The sequence below is a fragment of the Dendropsophus ebraccatus genome, chromosome 5 (genome assembly GCF_027789765.1).
Source record: "Dendropsophus ebraccatus isolate aDenEbr1 chromosome 5, aDenEbr1.pat, whole genome shotgun sequence".
Classification (NCBI taxonomy): domain Eukaryota; kingdom Metazoa; phylum Chordata; class Amphibia; order Anura; family Hylidae; genus Dendropsophus; species Dendropsophus ebraccatus.
In genome coordinates, this window is record NC_091458.1 from 139412665 (window position 1) to 139436818 (window position 24154).

Sequence of the window (24154 nt, forward strand, 5' to 3'; positions counted from 1 at the left end):
CATAATAAAGAATGTATACTTACCTGTCCCTGTGTCCCTGCAGTGTTACATTACCACTCCCAGACTTCTGCCGCCCTCCTCCTGCACAGCAGATGGATGCCCCCCTCAGCCAGTCAGTGAATAAGGAGGACACCGCTGCAATATCACCAGTGCAGTACAGCAGCACCTTACCATTCCTATCAATGCACACCGGACTGGACCATTAGTCCATTAGTAACTCCAAGAGAAGACAAGATGAGACAGCTCTTTAGTGAAGATCAAACGTGTGGCTACTTTATTGACCTGGCAATGCCACAAGTTTATTCTTTACTGAAGTGCTGTCTCCTTGTCTCCATCAGCAGTCACTCATTGGCTGAGAGGGGAATACACCAGCCGAGCGGAAAAAGATATCCGGAGCCCAGTAAGTATACATTGTTTATTTTCCCCCTGCCCGCACTGTATTTTTATTTTTTTTGCCCGGAGTACCCTTTTAAAGTACTTTGAAGTATGTAGATTCAAAGAGAAAGCAGACACACTAGTCTAAACAGCATAGCAAAAAAGAAAGTATAAATTTACTATTTATTTTAATATTTCCACTAGTTGTAACGAGAAAACCCTGATGACACCATTATACACCATTATTAGGAACGTCTTCCAGGATAAAATGGCTGCTTGCTCGCAGAGGGAGCTGCATTCATGGCTAAATATTAAGATCTATTAATGTTATCATTATTAAATTACATTATCGATAGGTTTAACGTGCGCGGCTCCACAGCAGCCTGCAAACTTCTGCTCTAAATGCCCCCTGTTACAAAGATATAATATGGATTCACAGCAATAAGGACAATCACTATTTCATATACAGTCAATACGGTTTATACATAAAATAAAGTAGTAACTTAAAGGGTTATGGCCCTATTACACAGAGCGATTCAGGCAGATGAAGAGAACGATCAGCCAAAGAACCGATCATCAACTGATCGCTGTCATTCAAAATCGTGTAATAGTGATGTGTGGCCGACAGATGATGCAAGGGTAAAGAGAATAATTAAAAGGTATACTCACCTGCCCAGGCTCCCCCAATGTTCTGCTGCCTTGTTCCTGTGTTCCCCGCTTACTGCAGCTGCCTCCAGCACTTCCGAAACAGTGTCTCTGAAGTGACAGCCTGCTTAGCCAATCACTGGGCCGGCGTTGTCATGTCTTGGCCAGCGATTGGCTAAGCGGTTTCTTCCTTCACAGACAGGATCAGAAGTGTTAGGTTAGATGATGAGAGTACCTTTTAATGTTTAATGTATAAAAAAGGAGCTCACCGCTGCTGTCTGGGTCTCACACCTGTCCACAGGACCGCTGCAGGCAACACAGCCAGACCAAAACGTGAAATAAATAAATGTCCAGCACCAGCGCAGGAGTTCCAATGCAAATCGTCCTTTATTGTTTAAAACACGAACATTCCATAGTCCATGATCCATAGTCATGGACCATAGAATGTTCGTGTTTTAAACAATAAAGGAGCAGAAAGAATGGAGCGGATTGATATATATCTTTATGGGGAAATATTCAGTATAACTTGCAAGCTATTTTTTGAAATCTCTGTTTACATACTAAAGCGTTCAATGAGTGATCCTATCATTGAGTGACACCGCCCACTGGACTCCTAATAGGGGCAGTTCACGAAAAAAAATCTTTATTTTCTTTCTCCAAATCAGCTGATCCTAGCAAGTGCCAGAGATTTGTAATTAAATTCTTTTAAAAATCTCCAGTCTTCCAGTACTTATCAGCTGCTGTATGTCCTGCAGCAAGTGGTGTATTCTTTCCAGTCTGCCACCTCTGTCCATGTCAGGAACTGTCCAGAGCAGTAGCAAATCCTCATAGAAAACCTCTCCTGCTCTCCAGACTAAAAAGAATAACACCTTCTGCAGGACATACAGCAGCTGATAAGTCCTGGAAGACTTGAGATTTTTTTTTTTATAGAAGTAAAATTCATGCGGAATTATTCCCCTCTTGGAGACTAACAATTCATTACATACTTGTTATAATCTTTTCAGTCTCCTTCCCCCAGTTCTAATATACTGCTTTCTGCTGAAGACACAGAAAACTTTGTGTGAGCTATTCACTCCGTCTCCCCCTCCTCCCCCCTACCTTTCGAGACTGCTCGTGTAAATAGCTCCCAGACTGGCTGTCTCTACACTCTGTGATGCCGGGAGGGTTAATCAGTGGTCAAGTTGCTGGTGACCTCATTGTGATTAATCCTTCCGGTATCACAGAGTTGCAGATACAGCCTGTACAAAAGGGAGGGAGATCAGAGCAGAGATGGACAGAAAAGCTCATACACAGTTTTCTATGTCTTCAGCAGAAAGCAGCAGCCTCACAACTGGGGGAAGGAGACTGATCATGTAATAACAAGCATGGAATTAAAACTAAAATGTATCAGTTTTTGCCTTACAAATTATCCCAAAAAATTGGTACATGGGCCATTGTGTGTATTTAGCCTCATGTCTTTTTATGTTTTTTATCATTTTACTATCATTGCTAAAAAAATTTTCTCCAATTTGCGTTGGTTTCTTTATTCTTTGTTATAACAAGAAACTTTGAGTTGAATTATTGCAGTGGTAGCCGACGCTGCCATCAGGGAGGATCTCAGCATCGCTCCTGCCCCAGAGCTTTTATAAGGGGCCGCTGCTCCCTCACCTGTACTGTCAGACGGTAGTTTAGCAGTGATGTCGCCGGCTATCGAGGTAGACGTACACCAAGTAATTGCTCTTCCTCTCCGATGATTTCCCAAGCCACCTGCATGTACTATCCTGCCTTCCTGTCCTTACAGAAAAGATGTATTGAACTGTCTTTATCCCAGCTATATAGTACATCTAACATTCAAAAGCATAAAATATATGATCCTTTATTTATACCCTAATGCTAAGAGCGTTTAGTGAAAGGCCCATGACTGTCAGTGCAGTTTACTGGGAGGAAAATACTCATTCTATATTGGATATACAGATATATGGGATGGGATATAACCCAACCCCATAGGGTAACACCGGCCTGCATTTCATTACTGCTGGAAGCAATTATTGAGCAATCAGTAAATAAAACAGTATTGAGCACAGACATTTTTCTTAGCAAAAACTACAACATAAAGTTGGTATTTAAAAGGGCTCAGGGTGCAGATAAATAGCAGGAAATGATATCTGTATAAGTATCTGTATAAGTACCCAATATACATGACATCTGTATAAGTACCCGATATACATGACATCTGTATAGGTATCCGATATACATGACATCTGTATAAGTACCCAATATACATGACATCTGTATAAGTACCCGATATACATGACATCTGTATAAGTACCCGATATACATGACATCTGTATAAGTACCCAATGTACATGACATCTGTATAAATACCCGATATACAGATGTCATGCATATCAGGTTCTTATACAGATGTCATGTATATCGGGTACTTATACAGATGTCATGTATACTGGGTACTTATACAGATGTCATGTAAATAGGTACTTATACAGATGTATATTGGGTACTTATATAGATGTCATGTATACTGGGTACTTATACAGATGTCATGTATATCGGGTACGTATACAGATGTCATGTATATCGGGTACTTATACAGATGTCATGTATATCGGGTACTTATACAGATGTCATGTATATCAGGTACTTATACAGATGTCATGTATATCGGGTACTTATACATGACATCTGTATAAGAACCTGATATGCATGACATCTGTATAAGTACCCGATATACATGCCATCTGTATAAGTACCCAATGTACATGACATCTGTATAAATACCCGATATACAGATGTCATGCATATCAGGTTCTTATACAGATGTCATGTATATCGGGTACTTATACAGATGTCATGTATATTGGGTACTTATACAGATGTCATGTATATCGGGTACTTATACAGATGTCATGTACATTGGGTACTTATACAGATGGCATGTATATCGGGTACTTATACAGATGTCATGCATATCAGGTTCTTATACAGATGTCATGTATAAGTACCCGATATACATGACATCTGTATAAGTACCTGATATACATGACATCTGTATAAGTACCCGATATACATGACATCTGTATAAGTACCCGATATACATGACATCTGTATACGTACCCGATATACATGACATCTGTATAAGTACCCAGTATACATGACATCTATATAAGTACCCAATATACATCTGTATAAGTACCTATTTACATGACATCTGTATAAGTACCCAGTATACATGACATCTGTATAAGTACCTGATATACATGACATCTGTATAGGAATCCGATATACATGACATCTGTATAGGTATCCGATATACATGGCATCTGTATAAGTACCCAGTATACATCTGTATAGGAATCCGATATACATGACATCTGTATAGGTATCCGATATACATGGCATCTGTATAAGTACTCAGTATACATCTGTATAGGAATCCGATATACATGACATCTGTATAGGTATCCGATATACATGGCATCTGTATAAGTACCCAGTATACATCTGTATAGGTACCCGATATACATGACATCTGCATAAGTACCCGATATACATGACATCTGTATAAGTACCCGATATACATGACATCTGTATAAGTACCCGATATACATGACATCTGTATAAGTACCCGATATACATGACATCTGTATAAGTACCCAGTATACATCTGTATAGGTACCCGATATACATGACATCTGCATAAGTACCCGATATACATGACATCTGTATAAGAACCTGATATACATGACATCTGTATAAATACTCGATATACATGACATCTGTATAAGTACCCGATATACATGACATCTGTATAAGTACCAGATATACATGACATCTGTATAAGTACCCGATATACATGACATCTGTATAAGTACCCGATATACATGACATCTGTATAAGTAGCTGATATGCATGACATCTGTATAAGTACCCAGTATACATGACATCTATATAAGTACCCAATATACATCTGTATAAGTACCTATTTACATGACATCTGTATAAGTACCCAGTATACATGACATCTGTATAAGTACCTGATATACATGACATCTGTATAAGTACCCAATATACATGACATCTGTATAGGTATCCGATATACATGACATCTGTATAAGTACCCAGTATACATCTGTATAGGAATCCGATATACATGACATCTGTATAGGAATCTGATATACATGACATCTGTATAGGTATCCGATATACCTGACATCTGTATAAGTACCTGATATACATGACATCTGTATAAGTGCCCTATATACATGACATCTGTATAAGTACCCGATATACATGACATCTGTATAAGTACCCGATATACATGACATCTGTATAAGTACCCGATATACATGACATCTGTATAAGTACCCGATATACATGACATCTGTATAAGTACCCGATATACATGACATCTGTATAAGTACCCGATATACATGACATCTGTATAGGTATCCGATATACATGACATCTGTATAAGTACCCGATATACATGACATCTGTATAGGTATCCGATATACATGACATCTGTATAGGAATCTGATATACATGACATCTGTATAGGTATCCGATATACATGACATCTGTATAAGTACCCGATATACATGACATCTGTATAGGAATCCGATATACCTGACATCTGTATAAGTACCTGATATACATGACATCTGTATAAGTACCCGATATACATGACATCTGTATAAGTACCCGATATACATGACATCTGTATAGGAATCTGATATACATGACATCTGTATAGGTATCCGATATACATGACATCTGTATAGGAATCTGATATACATGACATCTGTATAGGTATCCGATATACATGACATCTGTATAAGTACCCGATATACATGGCATCTGTATAGGAATCCGATATACATGACATCTGTATAGGAATCCGATATACCTGACAATAATTGTTTCTTACCACAGATAAAGCAGGTCGTCTTCAGGACTTCTTCTTTCTTTTGTTTTTCACTTCTCAGATCGGCAAACGTGTCAATAATAACCCCAAAAATGAGGTTGAGAACAATGATAATAACAATGAAGAAGAAGAGGAGGTCGTATATCACACGGGCCGGAAACAGCGATTCCTGGTGGCAAAACATCAAGTTATTTACATTCAAATAAAACAAATATCTACAAGTTCCTATTACTAACATGGGGGGTGTAACACTGTCACACTGTCTGCACCAGCCCTAGTATCCACAAAATACAGGACCTTTTACCTTTCTACCCAGTACTTGTGGGTGGGGCTTAGTTTGAAGGAGAGTGGCCTCCACAGCCTGGCAGATACTGTAATCTCTGCCAGAAACTGGTGTCAATGATAGCAGCTGTAGCAGACGTGTGGTGCACTGACAGCCGCAGTCACGCATACATTTAGAGGCGTGTAAATCACTGCACTTTTTTCATTGGATCTGAGCAGGAAATGACGACCTTTATTTAATCGCCCCAGGTGTACAGGACAGAATCGTTGCTTATTATGGCTGGGTTCACACTATGTATATTTGAGGCTGTATTTGTGAGGCTGTATAGCAACCAAAACCAGGGGTGGATTGAAAACACAGAAAGGCTATGTTCACATAATGTTGTAATTGAGTGGATGGCCGTCATTTAATGGCAAATTTTTGCTGTTATTTTAAAACAACGGCTGTTATATTGAAATAATGGCAGTTATTTACCGTTATATGACGGCCATCCACTCAATTTCAACATTGTGTGAACAGAGCCTTTCTGTGTTTTCAATCCACTCCTGGTTTTGGTTGCTATGAGGACCTGACTTGAGGACCAAATACTGCCTGAAGTATACAGTGTGTGAACCCAGCCTATAAGTGTAATGACTTCCTTACTTCTTTAGAAGGTTTTCTCAAAATGTCTCCCACGCCTCCTCCGTTCCGCAACCCATGATTGAGAACAGTGACTATGCACATGAGTAGCGTATCACAGGCTCTCTCCGTGTCATCATCCTCATCTAAAAAGATTTACAAGAAGAAATTAAAGCAACACATAAACACACTATCTACCTATCTCCTATCTATCTTCTCAAATTTCCAGTCTTTCAGTACTTATCAGCCGCTGTAAGTACTGCAGGAAGTGATGTTTTTTCCCAGTCTGACACTGTGCTCTGTGCTGCCACCTCTGTCCATGTCAGGAACTGTCCAGAGCAGGAGAGGTTTTCTATGGGGATTTGCTGCTGCTCTGGACAGTTACTGACATGGACAGAGGTGGCAGCAGAGAGCACTGTGTCAGACTGGAAAGAATACACCACTTCCTGCAGTTCATATAGCAGCTGATAAGTACTGGAAGACTGAAGATTTTTAAATAGAAGTAATTCTGGTACCAGTTGATATGGAAGAGAAGGACAGGTAAAGAAATATCCACTCATGTATGAAGAAAGTACTAAGCGTGTTTGTAGTGGCTTGTTTCTGTTCAGCTGAGTTATAGCACAGACACTGGAGCAGCCTATTTCCTTGCTGTACCTGAAGTGCCGGAATGTTTCCTATTACTATGTGTATAATACATGATAAGGATTAGAAGCAATGGCTGCATTATTATAACAGTGATATCTTGTTTCTTCTGTTTCAGTTTCCTTGGAAAGTAACAAATAAGCTGCAGTCTGGCTGCACTTTCCAATTTGCTGCGGCTCTAGCCAGTATGCAGTTAAGGACTATGTATACCCCATTAAATAAATAGCTCCCAATGTGCCTAGGGACAATTACTGAGAGCCTTAAAGGAAAGACATAGAAGCAGATTACAAGTGTAATGTATTTGTGATTGTTGGGCTTAGAAATAGAAGGTAATAACATGTATATAGCGGTAATGTGCACCACTCACCTTCAGTATTATCCAGCACTGTGACTTCAGACGTGCAGTCCGTTTGGTCCTTTCCACAAGTTTCTGCAAAATAATTGGATCCCATTGACTGAGCCATGGTGAGTGGAGCTGTGGAGAAACGGACTTAATTACTTTCATCATTTGTCAGGAGTCATTCGCACGCTACGTAATCCATGGACCCGACAGAGCGCAGAGGTGCGCAGTGGACTCGCAGACCTCCCGGCATCATACTAATGAGCTAAAAGTGTTTACAGCGAATGCACCGTTAGGTACATTTGCTTTAAGTTTTGCACATGAATAGAACGGTGCCAGCGTGGATAAGCCGGTGCCGGGGTCCTTTTTTATGAACCGCTGTCCGGTTCCCACGCATGGTGCTGGTCTATTACCAAGCACCGGCCTGAGCTGAAGCACTGGAGACGCTATGGTGCGGCTCCATTGATTCTAACGGAGCCGTGTCATATAGTTGAGGGGGTTTCCCTCCACTGGGGACGGGCCGGCCCGCCTTCAGTGCTTCAGCCCAGGGCGGTGCTTGGTAATAGACCAGCACCAGGGGCAGGAACCGGTAAGCAGTTCAAAAAAAGGGTCCCCGACACCCCCTGCCGGCGCCGTTCTATTGTTATGCTACACTTAAAGCAAATGTAAGTGATTTTTTCAAAGCGCTAACCAGTTCCTAGCCTAAAGCTGGGCCGTCCCACAAGAAGGAAACAACACTGAGTGAGAGAACCGGACAGCGTTTTGAAAAAAGTTTGCGCCACGCCAGCGCTCACAGAGAACTGAAATTTTTTCTATAGTTCTGATGGAACATTTGCTTTAAATGTTTGAGGGACTGTACTGATACTGCGCAGGTTCACGCTCCATAGGGTCTGTAGATTACAGAGCGTATGAATGACTCCTAACATGTTTTGGTTTCCCTTCCTCAACAGGGTTACAGGTTGAACTGATGGACTCTTGTCTTTACTCAACCTATAAAACTGTTTAATTAATCAGACAAAAAGTTACTTTCATGAAAAAAGCTTTTAAAGGGGAACTATCAGAAGGGCAGACAAATCTAACCCCGCTAATAGGTCCCTATTGTGCAGGAGACGCCGAGGATACTTTCACCTTCAGTGCTGTTGCCATGCAGTTAGTCATTCATTTCTTGGCCCAGTAAGACCATTAGGAGCACTGCCCGCCCCCATAGTGTCGATCCGGCCCCTTCCATTGATAATTATTAGAAGGGGCTGGCCGGCCAAGGGTGGGGCAGTGCTCCTAATGGCGCCCCAATGCCCCTAACGGTCTCACCGGACTGAGAAGGAAACCACTAACTGTACCGGAATGGCGCAGAGGATGAAGGTAAGAGACATACCCTCCTCCTCGGCGCTTCCTGCACAATAGGGATATATTAGGTTAGATTTGTATAACCTGCTGATAGATCCCCTTTAAATTGTAAATTTCAATACAAATGATGCCGTATGGCTTTCTTCCTGTTTCCTCTACAACTCACCCTTGGGAAGGTGATCCACCTCCATAATGAAGTCGTCCTTTAAGAAGAGGAAGCCCACAATGGAGAAGAGGTAGACCAGGATGAGGGCGAGCAGGGCAGTCAGCAGAATGGAGCGGCCATTTCTTGTAACACTCTTAATCACATTAAAAAGGGTTTCTTCCCGATATATCAGGTCGAAAAGCTAAAAGGTGAAAGAAATGAACATAAAATGAAAGCAAAATGCAATGTAACTTATTCCCCATTCCTTAAAGTCGTAAAGAAGATTCTCTTTAATGTGTTTCTCCATGTACGGCTCTCTCTTTTAATGACTTTGTTTCTTTCAGCAGCTTTATGAAGTCCCAAAGGCAATATCGCTAACTTTTCCAACAGTAGAGACTAAGATTGCTTAATAGAAAGGCATTTAGAGGGGAAAAGGGAGAAGAGGAGCAAGTTGTGTTAGAGCAGTGATGTTCAATGTAATAAAGCAGCTGGGTAGACTTTCTGCTGACCTGCAGGATAGAAGCGCTGATGCCGAGCACTTTAAAGTATCGCTATGTAGTTATAGATCTACACACATATACTCCTCTTTTCAAAGACGGTTCCAAGATTTAGCTTAAGCCGTTAAGCCGTGACACATAAGTTGTAACCGTCGCTGACTTCTAGACTGGTACGTCACACAGATGAAGTGCTGCGGTCACCGATGGGAGGAATACCATAAATAAGCGGATGTGCGGATCACAACTCACTTACCAAGATGCTGTAAAACAACTCATTAGCAAAGATTCCCAAAAAACTGGTCAGAATGTAGGCGACATGATAGAGAAACTCCATGTCCATGATCATGGCCTTATAGCCGCGGATGAAGGTTCCTCGATTGCCCACAAAACTAACGACAAAAACGATTTTGTTCGTCAGCTGTTAAAAGAAAAAAAAAAAGTTGACTGACTAGAGTATATTATGATGAGAAGATAGAGAACATATAAAAGGCTCGTTCTACATACAAAAGAAAAGTATTTTCCTAGATTTCGCAAGATATCTGTATTCTTTCTTCGTTCATGCATGCCCGTAAATAAACAAGAATAGTAGATAAAGAAAAAAAACTGAAATTACACTGTAGCTGTGATCTGAACAGACACATTGAATCCTAGAACAGCAAATATTTAGCGGATAATGGATTACTCTTGTGATTTTTAAAAAATTTTATTTACAGGGGTTGTGATCGCAAGGAGTTTTGCAATATACTATATGTTTAAATCAACTTTATACATATGGCCACTAGGTGTCTCCCTTCACAGCTGCTGTTCATCCGCATAAAGTAGCAGAGAAATCCTGGGGCGCTCGCATTGTACGGTCAGCTCTCCTGTCACACAGCAATAAAACTTCTGTAGCCACACAGTGACATTATACTGACTGAATTGTTACATAACACAGAGCATTGTCTCCTGGTAAGCTGCAGAGCTGATAATATGTTTAGCAAAAGTTAATAATATAATAAGCCTAAGCTACTTGTCTTAAGGTGATACACAACCTACATGATGAACAGGTGTCTTTCCTTGTGTGAGTGCACAAAGGACTGGGACTTCCTGGGTTTGGTGTCTTTTTTTGAAAAGAGGAAAGATCAAATATCAGCATGGGGGGATTACGGAGCACATTTTGGCCGCATGTATAATGTTAATTTAATATGAAAAAAAGTCTGTAGAGTCTCATTTACTAGTCTCAATACATAGGACTAGCCTGATGTGCCTCCAGGGAAGGACCTAGCAAAAGGATAGCTCCTGGATAGAGACCACCATATTAAGTGGCCCCTTCAGTCAATATCCAACTCCGTTACAAGTCGGATGATATGACCAGGGGAATACCAAAGCCAGGTATCCATCCACAGACAGCTGTTTCAGGGTGTTGCCCCTCATCAGTCTGGAGTAGGATTCTGGCTAGGTGGGAGCAATGCCTAGTAGAGTTGGACTTAAGGGACCACTTAAAGAGGATGTACCACCAGGTACATCCTCTTTAAGCTGAACCCATGGATCGAACGGCACTGTCACGGGGAAGCCGGTGCCGCGGTCTGTTTTCCGCCCCCAATGGGAGGGAATTCTCTCCCCTGTGTAACGCGGCTCCATTCATTTTAACGGAGCCGCGTCATACAGGGGAGGGAATTCCCTCCCACTGGGGGTGGCCCGGCCTACCTCCAGTGCTTGAGCACCAGCCGGTTCCGGTGCATAGAATGGCGCCGTGCATGTAAAACGGACCGCGGCACCGGCTTCCCCGTGACGGCGCAGTTCGATCCGTGGGTTTAGCTTAAAGAGGATGTACCTGGTGGTACATCCTTTTTAATATGGTGGTTTTGGTAGTCTCATTTTGCCATCCCTTTGCTGGATCCTTCCCTGGAGGGATATCTGGCTAGTCCCATGTTTTGAGGCTCCCCAGATTTTTTTTATATTAATGTTTCCCAGGGGGCAATGGGATTTCACTGTATTTATCTCTTTAACCAGCAACAAACAGTGTCTTCTTTGGCTTGTCTCCCTGAGATCAGTATTTTGTTTGCTGTATAACATTGATTTAAAGTGACACTGTCACCCCCTTTTTGCATTATGACTTCTCTTCATAGATGTAAGGGGTAAATTTAGCAAATTTAGCAGTGTTCATACCTTATTTTATATCATACGTCATGGTGCTTGTTCCAGTAAAAAGTGATCTTTTATCATGAGTGGATTGTGCTATCTAGGCGGGGCTTTACAACCGAAGCACCACTTAGCCACACCCACAACGGCGCCATTGGCCCTGCCCCCTCATGACGTCATTGGCTCATAGGCCCCACCCATCAACGGCCACTGTAACAGGCCAGCCTAAAGGTCTAGGCCCCAACCACTCTAGGTCAGCCAATACCAATGGCCACAGAGGGGACGGGGCCTATGTACTGATGACTATTGTATGGTATTGTGAGCGGGGCAAAGGTTAAGCCCCGCCAATTTAGCACAATCGACGTATGATGTTTGATATAAAATAAGGTATGAGAACTGCCAGATTTACCCTTAACACCTGTGTAGAGAAGTCATAATGTAAAAGGGGGATGACAGTGTCACTTTAAGCATAGAAAATGTAAAAAAAAAAAAAAAAAAAAAAAAAGGGATTATACTGCAAAATAAATAAGATGGTGACAGGTATACTTTAAAGTGACACTGTCACCCCCTTAGTGCATTCTGACATCTCTACACAGGTGTAAAGGGTAAATTTAGTGTTTTTCATATCTTATTTCATATCATACGTCATGGTGCTTGTTCAAGTAAAAAGTGTCCTTTTATCAACTGCAGATTGTATTAAGTGGGCGTGGTCTCGCGGCACTAGCGCCACATAACCCCGCCCACAACGGCACGGTTGGCCCCGCCCCCTTGACGCCCATTGGTTGTCCAACGTAAAGGGGGTGGAGTCTAGACCTTTCGGCCAGCCTGTTCCAATGGCCGGCGAGGGGGCGGGGCCAATTGTGTCGTTGTGGGCGGGGTTATGTGGCGCTAGTGCCGCGAGGCCACGCCCACTTAATACAATCTGCAGATGATAAAAGGACACTTTTTACTTGAACAAGCACCATGACGTATGATATGAAATAAGATATGAAAAACACTAAATTTACCCTTTACACCTGTGTAGAGATGTCAGAATGCACTAAGGGGGTGACAGTGTCACTTTAACTAATGTAACACTGCTGGTGTCTGAAAGGCATCCTTTAATATGGATTCTAACTGTTCCGTTCTCAGCACAAAGACCCATCAGGTCTGGATTTCTGTGCTGTGTGCATTGTGCTCACAAAAGGTAATGGCTCTCACTGTCATCTACAAGTATATTCACAAGTAAAAAGCATATCAAGCCTTACATTCAGCCCTCCCAGTATGTAGAGTGTAGGACCAATTCCCAGGTAATACACTGAACGCAATATCAATGCCACGATAAGGGGCCGGAGACCGTAGCGCTTTGTGAATAGAGACATAACTGAGAAGCAAACCATGGCCCAGAAAAGAAGAGAGATAAGGGGAGAATCCAATACTCCTAGGAAACAAAACAAAATGCGTGTTAGAGAACAAAAAATCTGTGGACAGACACAAAAACAGTGTTTGGTTTGCATTTGTTTTGGGAGTATGTTACAGCATTATAATAATGAAGAATTTAAAGGTGAACCCCAGGAAAAAATTATTTTCTTCAAATCAACGGGTGTCAGATAGTTATACAGACTTGTAATTTATTCTATGTGATAAAATCTCCAGTCTTCCGGTACTTATCAGCTGCTGTATTTCCTGCAGGAAGTGATATATTCTCTCCAGTCTTACACAGTTCTCTCTGCTGCCATGTCAAGAACTGTCCAGAGCAGAAGAGGTTTTCTTTTTCTTTTTGGACAGTTCCTGACATGGCCAGAGGTGGCAGCAGAGAGCACTGTGTCAGACTGGAGAGAATTCACCACTTCCTGCAGGACATACAGCATCTGATAAGTACTGAAAGACTGGAGATTTTTACATGCCAAAATGCATAATATGAATAATGAAGGCAAACTACGATTTTCACAACTTTTGCGGCGTCTTTTCGAATGTTCCTCATTTTGGTGCAGCAATACGACAGTATTATGCAAATTACGGCTGTAATAACACACCGTATCTTGGAGCCAAAAAGTCAGCTGTCCAAAAACGCAGCTGTAAAGTGGCCAACAAGTGAAAACAAGTGACTCATTGTTCTCTAGTATTGGCCATCAATAAATAAACCCATTTAACCCTTCATTACCCTGTTAAAGATAAACAATGGCATAAAAACCTTATGGAAACCTTTGTAAAACACTTTTTTTATTCTTGCTTTATTCTTATTGTGCTGCAAAATACTTTTCCTCCATCAGTCTTTAGTTTCTCTACTGTGTGAGCTCAATTTTATCTCTATACTTGCACATAGCTTTTTTTTTTTTTTTCACGTTAAACCTACAGCTGTTTCTCCCCTGAGCCTTATTGGAACCCCCTCAGTCTCATACTTACCCCCCAAGAACTATTAAATATTCATTAGTATCTTACCCATTGATGTCCCCTCCACATAGGGGTAGAAAAAGGCGATGATTAGGTTAATAAACACTGCCAGGTTGAAGGAAATAGTTCCCCATAGTGTCATTCTACGTGAAAACCAATACATTAGCGGCATACCTGAAGAAGGAACAGAAGACATGGAGGAAAGATCAGCTGTTTGTTACATATATATATAATGACAGTAATAATCTAATGCTCTGAACTCTTGGCTTAGATCACTCGTATTATTATAGTCTCATCAAGAAATCTTTTCCATTCTGTTTCTTTCTTTCTTAAGAGTCTGATGGATCTTCCCTGGTCATGTCAAGAAGTTAGTGCAGGCTAAGATTTAGATGAGGACGCAAGGAAGCTGGTTTAGAATTTGTCCAGTTATTTGTAAATTTTTAACATTTTACAGTTTTTCTGCCCATTTTTATTCACCATCAGCTGTAAATGATGAAAGTGGCTTGAGTTTTGTCACCGCACAAACGGTGCTGCTATCTACCACACCTCTACTGTTATTTGTATATATTCAGTAAACCTTATCTACAGAAAGCCTAGACTTGAAGGGGAACTCCGGCAAAAATGTTTTTATTTCAAATCAAGTGGTGTCTTTCCAGTCTGAAAGTGCTCTATGCTGCCACCTCTGTCCATGTCAGAAACTGCCCAGAACAGTAGCAAATCCCCATAGAAAAGTTCTCCTGCTCTGGACAGTTCCTGACATGGACAGAGGTGGCAGCAGAGAACACTTTGTTACACTGGAAAGAATACACCATTCACCCATAGCAACAATTCAGACTAGTGCTGAATTTTTATGGAATAACTGAGCTATAGCTATATACAATGACTGAGCTATAGCTATATACAATCATTGAGTCACAGCTATATACAATCATTGAGTCACAGCTATATACAATGACTGAGCTATATATATACAATGACTGACCTATAGCTATATACAATCATTGAGTCACAGCTATATACAATGACTGAGCTACAGCTATATACAATGACTGAGCTATAGCTATATACAATTATTGAGCTACAGCTATATACAATGACAGAGCAATAGCTATATACAATGACTGAGCTATAGCTATATACAATCATTGAGCTACAGCTATATACAATGACAGAGCAATAGCTATATACAATGACTGACCTATAGTTATATACAATGACTGACCTATACCTATATACAATGACTGACCTATACCTATATACAATGACTGAGCTATAGCTATATACAATGACTGACCTATAGTTATATACAATGACAGAGCTATAGCTATATACAATGACTGACTTATAGTTATATACAATGACTGACCTATAGCTATATACAATGACAGAGCTATAGCTATATACAATGACTGACCTATAGCTATATACAGAGACTGACCTATAGCTATATACAATGACTGACCTATAGCTATATACAATGACTGACCTATAGCTATATACAATGACTGAGCTATATATATACAATGACTGACCTACAGCTATATACAATGATTGAGCTATAGCTATATACAGTGACTGACCTATAGCTATATACAGTGACTGACCTATAGTTATATACAATGATTGAGCTATAGCTATATACAATGACTGACCTATAGCTATATACAGTGACTGACCTATAGCTATATACAAAGACTGACCTATAGCTATATACAATGACTGACCTATAGCTATATACAGTGACTGACCTATAGCTATATACAATGACTGAGCTATAGCTATATACAATGACTGAGCTATATATATACACAATGACTGACCGATAGCTATATACAATGATTGAGCTATAGCTATATACAATGACTGACCTATAGCTATATACAGTGACTGACCTATAGCTATATACAAAGACTGACCTATAGCTATATACAATGACTGAGCTATAGCTATATACAATGACTGACCTATAGCTATATACAGTGACTGACCTATAGCTATATACAAAGACTGACCTATAGCTATATACAATGACTGACCTATAGCTATATACAGTGACTGACCTATAGCTATATACAATGACTGAGCTATAGCTATATACAATGACTGACCTATAACTATATACCAGGCATGTCCCCATGGCCCTCCAGCTGTTGCAAAACTACAATTCCCATCATGCCTGGACAGCCGCAGCTTTAGCTTTGGCTGTCCAGGCATGATGGGAGTTGTAGTTTTGGAACAGCTGAAGGGCCGAACGTTGCACATGCCTGCTATGTACAATGTCTAAGCTGTAGCTATATACAATGACAATGGCACTGTGTATACAGATCAGGGCAGTCGGCCTATTATCATCAGTTTTCATAGCAGACGACATCTTGGGCCTCATCCTTATGGTTTATATGTCCTATAACAGGTGCTGAGACCCCACAGTTGTTCATTTCCTGACAAATCCCATTCAGAGCTTATGGGAGACGGCCATACTTCTTAGTTTCTTCTGCCACTCCATCTCATTGTGAAGGAACGAAGACTGGTCAAAGAAGTCGCTAACTTTGCTGCCCTGCTCGTCCTGCTCGGTGGTGGTGAAGACTCGGTGCTTCGTCTCTTCTGTCAGGAACTTGCAGATATTGGGAACAGGAAACACAATTTGTTCCATGCTTCGGTCTGAACGTACGATCTATGGACGGCAAACACACATCATTCATGAGGCTCCTGGTAATAGTATCTCCACAATGTGTGAAATAAATGTGTACAGTAATATGGTGGAGCGTATGGCTGCCTGAGGCTAAACCGAAGCCGCATCCGTCTCACGATTTATACAATCTATTACTTTCACTTTTACGCTGTGGAAACTTTCTCTATAATTAAATCTACAGTAGAAAAATGTTATCCGACAACTGGGGAGATATTGGATTCCTATGATTTTCCGGCCATAAGTCATATAATCAGAGATAGGGGCCCGCTCCTACACTGGTCTAGCTCTCTCTAAGGGTGTGTTTGCCCTAAGTAAAATCGGCGGAATTCCGACGTGAACGGAGGCGCGCGAGCCCTCCCATAGACATACAGTGGGACACTGAGACAGGCAGGATTCCGACGATTTTACTCAGTGTGAACATACCCGAAGGCTCCTTTTACACAGTTCGCCATGGGGCTGTGCCAAGACGCAAACAAGCCACGATCAGAGAGAACGAATCAAGCTGCCAAGCTACACAAATGATTCTTGTATCATTAGTGTGGCCATGGAAACTGACAGCACAGATATGTATATAGAATATACATAGAGGATATGTATAAATCCGTGCATTTTATTTCCAGATCACAAGCAGTGTATACTTACCTTCTGCTATGCTTGTGATCTGTCATCCCACTCTACAGCTGTCAATCATTATGAAGGAGGCGGGGCCTAAAGATACAGCAGCGGTTGGACGTCTGCAGCGTGCATGGTAAGTATACACTGCTTGTGACCAGAACAATGACAGCATGGATAAGTATATAGGATATACATAGAGGATATGTATAAATCAGTGCTGTCAGCTTCCAGATAAAAAGCAGCAGTGTATACTTACCTTCTGCGATGCTTGTGATCCGATATCCCGCTCTTCCACCTCCTTTGCTATACACAGAAGATGTGCGGCCGATATTGCTGAATTTTGAAGCCCGCCCCAAAAGATGCAAACAGACGAGGATCGGGCATTTTCCCGTCCTCAGCTGATCAGGCCACAGGAGCGTTTCTTGTGTTGCACCCGGCCGATAATGGTCGGGTGTATAAGGCCCTTTAGTAACACACTTACCTCAATCTGTGAAGTATGTTTGGCATAATATTCCAGAGGATCCTCTTTCTCTTCCTCCACTGGGGCCGTTTTCGACTTCAGCATTTGTGTCAGCTGTTTATTATTTAGGCTGAGCTGCAAGTGAAATAACCAACATTAGGGCCTTATAATGATACGCAGGGAGGAAACTACTGATTTGTGCAAATCCCACTACTGTCAGTGTATTTTTAGGTTATGTGGCGGTTTGTGAGGGGGAAAAGAACTCTTTAGGAAGTCATGGGTGGGAAATGATATTCCAGACTGTTGTGTTCCTGGAATTCATCCTGAATGGCTCCGACCAAGTACACTACCAGCTAGTCAATGTATAATATGTCGACTACTCATAAGGTTGAGGTGTACATACTATGAAAATGTCTCACTGCACCAGGTTAACCAGGTTTAAGTAACCTCTGACCCTCTTGATTGTGTACTGAGCTGACGGCACCGCTCGACCGATATAAAAGAAAGTATTCATATATTTGTTCCCTGTGTCTGTGACATTTTTCTTAGTGCTGTGAATGGTGTCAAAGAGGTGGAGCCTATTATTCTCTGGGCCTTAGGGGCCTATTCCACGGGAGCGATAATCGGCCGAATCGGCCCCATTCGGTCCGATTCGGCCGATTATCGCTCAGTGGAATAGAGAAAACGATCAGCCGATGGTCGTGTCATCGGCTGATCGTTTATTTAGGGCCAGACCTAAAATCATCGATCCCCCACCACGCATCGCTACGGTGGAATTAGCAGTGTGCGCGGAGGGTGACCGACGATTTGAGAAGCATCAGCATACATTACCTGGTAGGACTTCTCCTCTGCTCCGTCTTCCTCCCCGGGTCCCGCGGCACAGCATCAGCAGCTCCGGAGCGGCCTGACTGAGCAGTCAGACCGCTCAGCCAATCACAGGCCAGGTCCGTGGAATAGGCTGTGGAATAGGCCTAGTAAACAAACGCCAATCTAGCAGATTGGCGCTTGTTTACACCGTTGATCGGGCCCCCATCGGCCCGTGAAATAGGACCCTTAGTGCCGCTATGACTTACCATTCTGTATACCTGCTCCTTGTATAATCGGTCATGTACACTCTGCAGCACAGTGAGATGTAGTGGTTCTAAGGACCTAATAATAGTAGGCTCCGCCTATTTGACAGCATTCATGGTTCAAATAAAGTTGTTTTTTTTTTTTTTTTAAATAAAATTAAAAACACAGATAATGATATATATAAAGCCACAGCCATGTAATAAGCTCTGTAAGTGAGCGCTCATCTGGCAGATCAGTGCTCACTTACCCAGCATATTGGGCTGTCTAATACGGCGCTAAGGCCCATGTAAAGACAGTTTTAGGGTAATACTGATAATAACAGGTGGATGGTCAGTCCCAGAAATAATATTACCATAGTAGAGATGCTCTCCTCCTCCTCCTGAATTCTCCGGACAGGTTTTAAAAGTTGTTGTAGATGCCGGTTGTGACGCGCCAGCTACAGAACAATAGACACAAAGCAATAGACATAAGCTTGTGCTCATTTACATGAATTACCTGTATATTGTGGAGAGGGGAATTAGTAAATTGCTGATCTCGTAAGGTGGCGTCTCTTTAGACAGTAAGACCTTTACCGATGTGAGCGCTGAGGCTGCAGATCATCCCTGCTTTACTGAGCCTTCTCCATATCTCAATGACTGTGCAGCCAGGCCTATATTACTGATCACTGCCGGCTCTACATACATGTGCAGCCAGGCCTATATTACTGATCACTGCCGCCTCTACATACATGTGCAGCCAGGACTATATTACTGATCACTGCCGGCTCTACATACATGTGCAGCCAGGACTATATTACTGATCATTGCCGGCTCTACATACATGTGCAGCAGGACTATATTACTGATCACTGCCGGCTCTACATACATGTGCAGCCAGGACTATATTACTGATCACTGCCGGCTCTACATACATGTGCAGCCAGGACTATATTACTGATCACTGCCGCCTCTACATACATGTGCAGCCAGGACTATATTACTGATCACTGCCGGCTCTACATACATGTGCAGCCAGGACTATATTACTGATCACTGCTGGCTCTACATACATGTGCAGCCAGGACTATATTACTGATCACTGCCGCCTCTACATACATGTGCTGCCAGGACCACATTACTGATCACTGCCGGCTCTACATACATGTGCAGCCAGGACTATATTACTGATCACTGCCGGCTCTACATACATGTGCAGCCAGGACTATATTACTGATCACTGCCGGCTCTACATACATGTGCTGCCAGGACTATATTACTGATCACTGGCGGCTCTACATACATGTGCAGCCGAGACTATATTACTGATCACTGCCGCCTCTACATACATGTGCAGCTAGGACTATATTACTGATCACTGCCGGCTCTACATACATGTGCAGCCAGGACTATATTACTGATCACTGCCGGCTCTACATACATGTGCAGCCAGGACTATATTACTGATCACTGTCGGCTCTACATACATGTGCTGCCAGGACTATATTACTGATCACTGGCGGCTCTACATACATGTGCAGCCGAGACTATATTACTGATCGCTGCCGCCTCTACATACATGTGCAGTCAGGACTATATTACTGATCACTGCCGGATCTACATACATGTGCAGCCAGGACATTACTGATCACTGCCGGCTCTACATACATGTGCAGCCAGGACTATATTACTGATCACTGCCGGCTCTACATACATGTGCAGCCAGGACATTACTGATCACTGCCGGCTCTACATACATGTGCAGCCAGGACTATATTACTGATCACTGCCGGCTCTACATACATGTGCAGCCAGGACTATATTACTGATCACTGCCGGCTCTACATACATGTGCAGCCAGGCCTATATTACTGATCACTGCCGGATCTACATACATGTGCAGCCAGGACTATATTACTGATCACTGCCAGCTCTACATACATGTGCAGCCAGGACTATATTACTGATCACTGCCAGCTCTACATACATGTGCAGCCAGGACTATATTACTGATCACTGCCAGCTCTACATACATGTGCAGCCAGGACTATATTACTGATCACTGCCGCCTCTACATACATGTGCAGCCAGGACATTACTGATCACTGCCGGCTCTACATACATGTGCAGCCAGGACTATATTACTGATCACTGCCGGCTCTACATACATGTGCAGCAGGACTACATTACTGATCGCTGCCGGCACTACATACATGTGCAGCCAGAACTATATTACTGATCACTGCCGACTCTACATACATGTGCAGCCAGGACTATATTACTGATCACTGACGGCTCTACATACATGTGCAGCCAGGACTATATTACTGATCACTGCCAGCTCTACATACATGTGCAGCCAGGACTATATTACTGATCACTGCCGGCTCTACATACATGTGCAGCAAGACAATATTACTGATCACTGCCGGCTCTACATACATGTGCAGCCAGGACTATATTACTGATCACTGCCGGCTCTAAATACATGTGCAGCCAGGACTATATTACTGATCACTGCCGACTCTGCATACATGTGCAGCCAGGACCACATTACTGATCACTGCCGGCTCTACATACATGTGCAGCCAGGACTATATTACTGATCACTGCCGGCTCTACATACATGTGCAGCCAGGACTATATTACTGATCACTGCCAGCTCTACATACATGTGCAGCCAGGACTATATTACTGATCACTCCCGACTCTAAATACATGTGCAGCCAGGACTATATTACTGATCACTGCCGGCTCTACATACATGTGCAGCCAGGACTATATTACTGATCACTGCCGGATTTACATACATGTGCAGCCAGGACTATATTACTGATCACTCCCGACTCTAAATACATGTGCAGCCAGGACTATATTACTGATCACTGCCGGCTCTACATACATGTGCAGCCAGGACTATATTACTGATCACTGCCGCCTCTACATACATGTGCAGCAGGACAATATTACTGATCACTGCCGGCTCTACATACATGTGCAGCCAGGACTATATTACTGATCACTCCCGACTCTAAATACATGTGCAGCCAGGACTATATTACTGATCACTGCCGGCTCTACATACATGTGCAGCCAGGACTATATTACTGATCACTGCCGGATCTACATACATGTGCAGCAGGACAATATTACTGATCACTGCCGGCTCTACATACATGTGCAGCCAGGACTATATTACTGATCACTGCCGGCTCTACATACATGTGCAGCCAGGACTATATTACTGATCACTCCCGACTCTAAATACATGTGCAGCCAGGACTATATTACTGATCACTGCCGGCTCTACATACATGTGCAGCCAGGACTATATTACTGATCACTGCCGGCTCTACATACATGTGCAGCCAGGACTATATTACTGATCACTGCCGGCTCTACATACATGTGCAGCCAGGACTATATTACTGATCACTCCCGACTCTAAATACATGTGCAGCCAGGACTATATTACTGATCACTGCCGGCTCTACATACATGTGCAGCCAGGACTATATTACTGATCACTGCCAGCTCTACATACATGTGCAGCCAGGACTATATTACTGATCACTCCCGACTCTAAATACATGTGCAGCCAGGACTATATTACTGATCACTGCCGGCTCTACATACATGTGCAGCCAGGACTATATTACTGATCACTGCCGGCACTACATACATGTGCAGCCAGGACTATATTACTGATCACTGCCGGCTCTACATACATGTGCAGCCAGGACTATATTACTGATCACCGGCTCTACATACATGTGCAGCCAGGACTATATTACTGATCACTGCCGGCTCTACATACATGTGCAGTCAGGACTATATTACTGATCACTCCCGACTCTAAATACATGTGCAGCCAGGCCTATATTACTGATCACTGCCGGCTCTACATACATGTGCAGTCAGGACTATATTACTGATCACTGCCGGCACTACATACATGTGCAGCAAAGCAACAATGCGCTTTAGGGTCGGCACATTCCCAGCGATCGGCTCACTTGTTGTCTGATCACTGGATCTTTTACACAGAACTATAATCGCCCTATTTGACTGACAAGAGACCCGTCTAAAAGGCTCTATATAGAAAGCGGCGTCTATTCCTCGCTCTGTGAACCGCCAACTGTGTGGAATAAGAAATCTGAAAAGCAGAGAGTTCACATACGGCAGATTTGTTGCAGAAATTTGTGTGACTCAGAATCCCTTCTGTTCATTTGAATAAAGATATTTCAGAGGAGTCCGACACTCGCAGAAATCTCTGCAACAAATTAGCGGCTGTAAATTCCCCTACCTGTACATATGGCGCCTCTATGATAGGACATACGGCGTGCCATGGATCAAACTAACTTTATCTAGGCAATTCCAACAGAATGACTGAAAAAGGAAAAGCTGTCTGTAAAAAACTGGCATGCAGATGTACAGTGTGGCGGCAGAGCGAGCTATGTGCCACATTACACATCCTGACAATGCGAGTGTAGAATACACAATTATTAAAACACTGAAAAAATACCCCCAAAAATAAAAAATAAACACTAAAAAATAACCAATCCTATCTGGTTGCTATTGAGTCTGTGGAAATCATGCATGACATGGCTGTTCTCTCTTTCATGTTCTTTGAATTATTGTACCATTCAGCAATATAACAGGTCCCACAGTAGGTATAATGCAATGAATGCGTTATTCCTTTAAAGAGGAACCCCGGCAGAAAAAAAAATGTTTTCAAATCAATTGGTGTTAGAAAGTTATACAGACTTAAAATTTGGTTAAAAAGCTTCAGTCTTCCAGCACTTATCAGCTGCTGTATGTCCATCAGGAAGTTGTGTATTCTTTCCAATCTGACACAGTGCTCTCTGCTGCCACCTCTGTCCATTTCAGAAACTGTGCAGAGCAGCAGCAAATCCCCATAGAAAACCTCTCCTGCTCAGTTCCTGACATGGACAGAGGTGGCAGCAGAGAGCACTGTGACAGACTGGAAAGAATGCACCACTTCCTGCAGGACAAATAGCAGCTGATAAGTACGAGAAG

At 42.4% G+C, this 24154-nt stretch overlaps 1 protein-coding gene across 2 annotated transcripts in view; it reads right to left on the minus strand.

Moving 5' to 3' along the window:
• Positions 1–24154, minus strand: part of ITPR3 (inositol 1,4,5-trisphosphate receptor type 3) — a 162483-nt gene that overhangs the window by 14297 nt on the left and 124032 nt on the right. For both annotated transcript variants that reach the window (XM_069971461.1, XM_069971460.1), the window contains exons 46-55: positions 19495–19578; positions 18093–18206; positions 16786–16978; positions 14356–14481; positions 13182–13354; positions 10067–10231; positions 9338–9518; positions 7855–7962; positions 6870–6991; positions 5948–6113 (exon numbers count right to left, since the gene is read on the minus strand). In XM_069971461.1, coding sequence (XP_069827562.1) covers positions 5948–6113; positions 6870–6991; positions 7855–7962; positions 9338–9518; positions 10067–10231; positions 13182–13354; positions 14356–14481; positions 16786–16978; positions 18093–18206; positions 19495–19578 — 1432 coding nt within the window. The remainder of the gene's footprint in view (positions 1–5947; positions 6114–6869; positions 6992–7854; positions 7963–9337; positions 9519–10066; positions 10232–13181; positions 13355–14355; positions 14482–16785; positions 16979–18092; positions 18207–19494; positions 19579–24154) is intronic.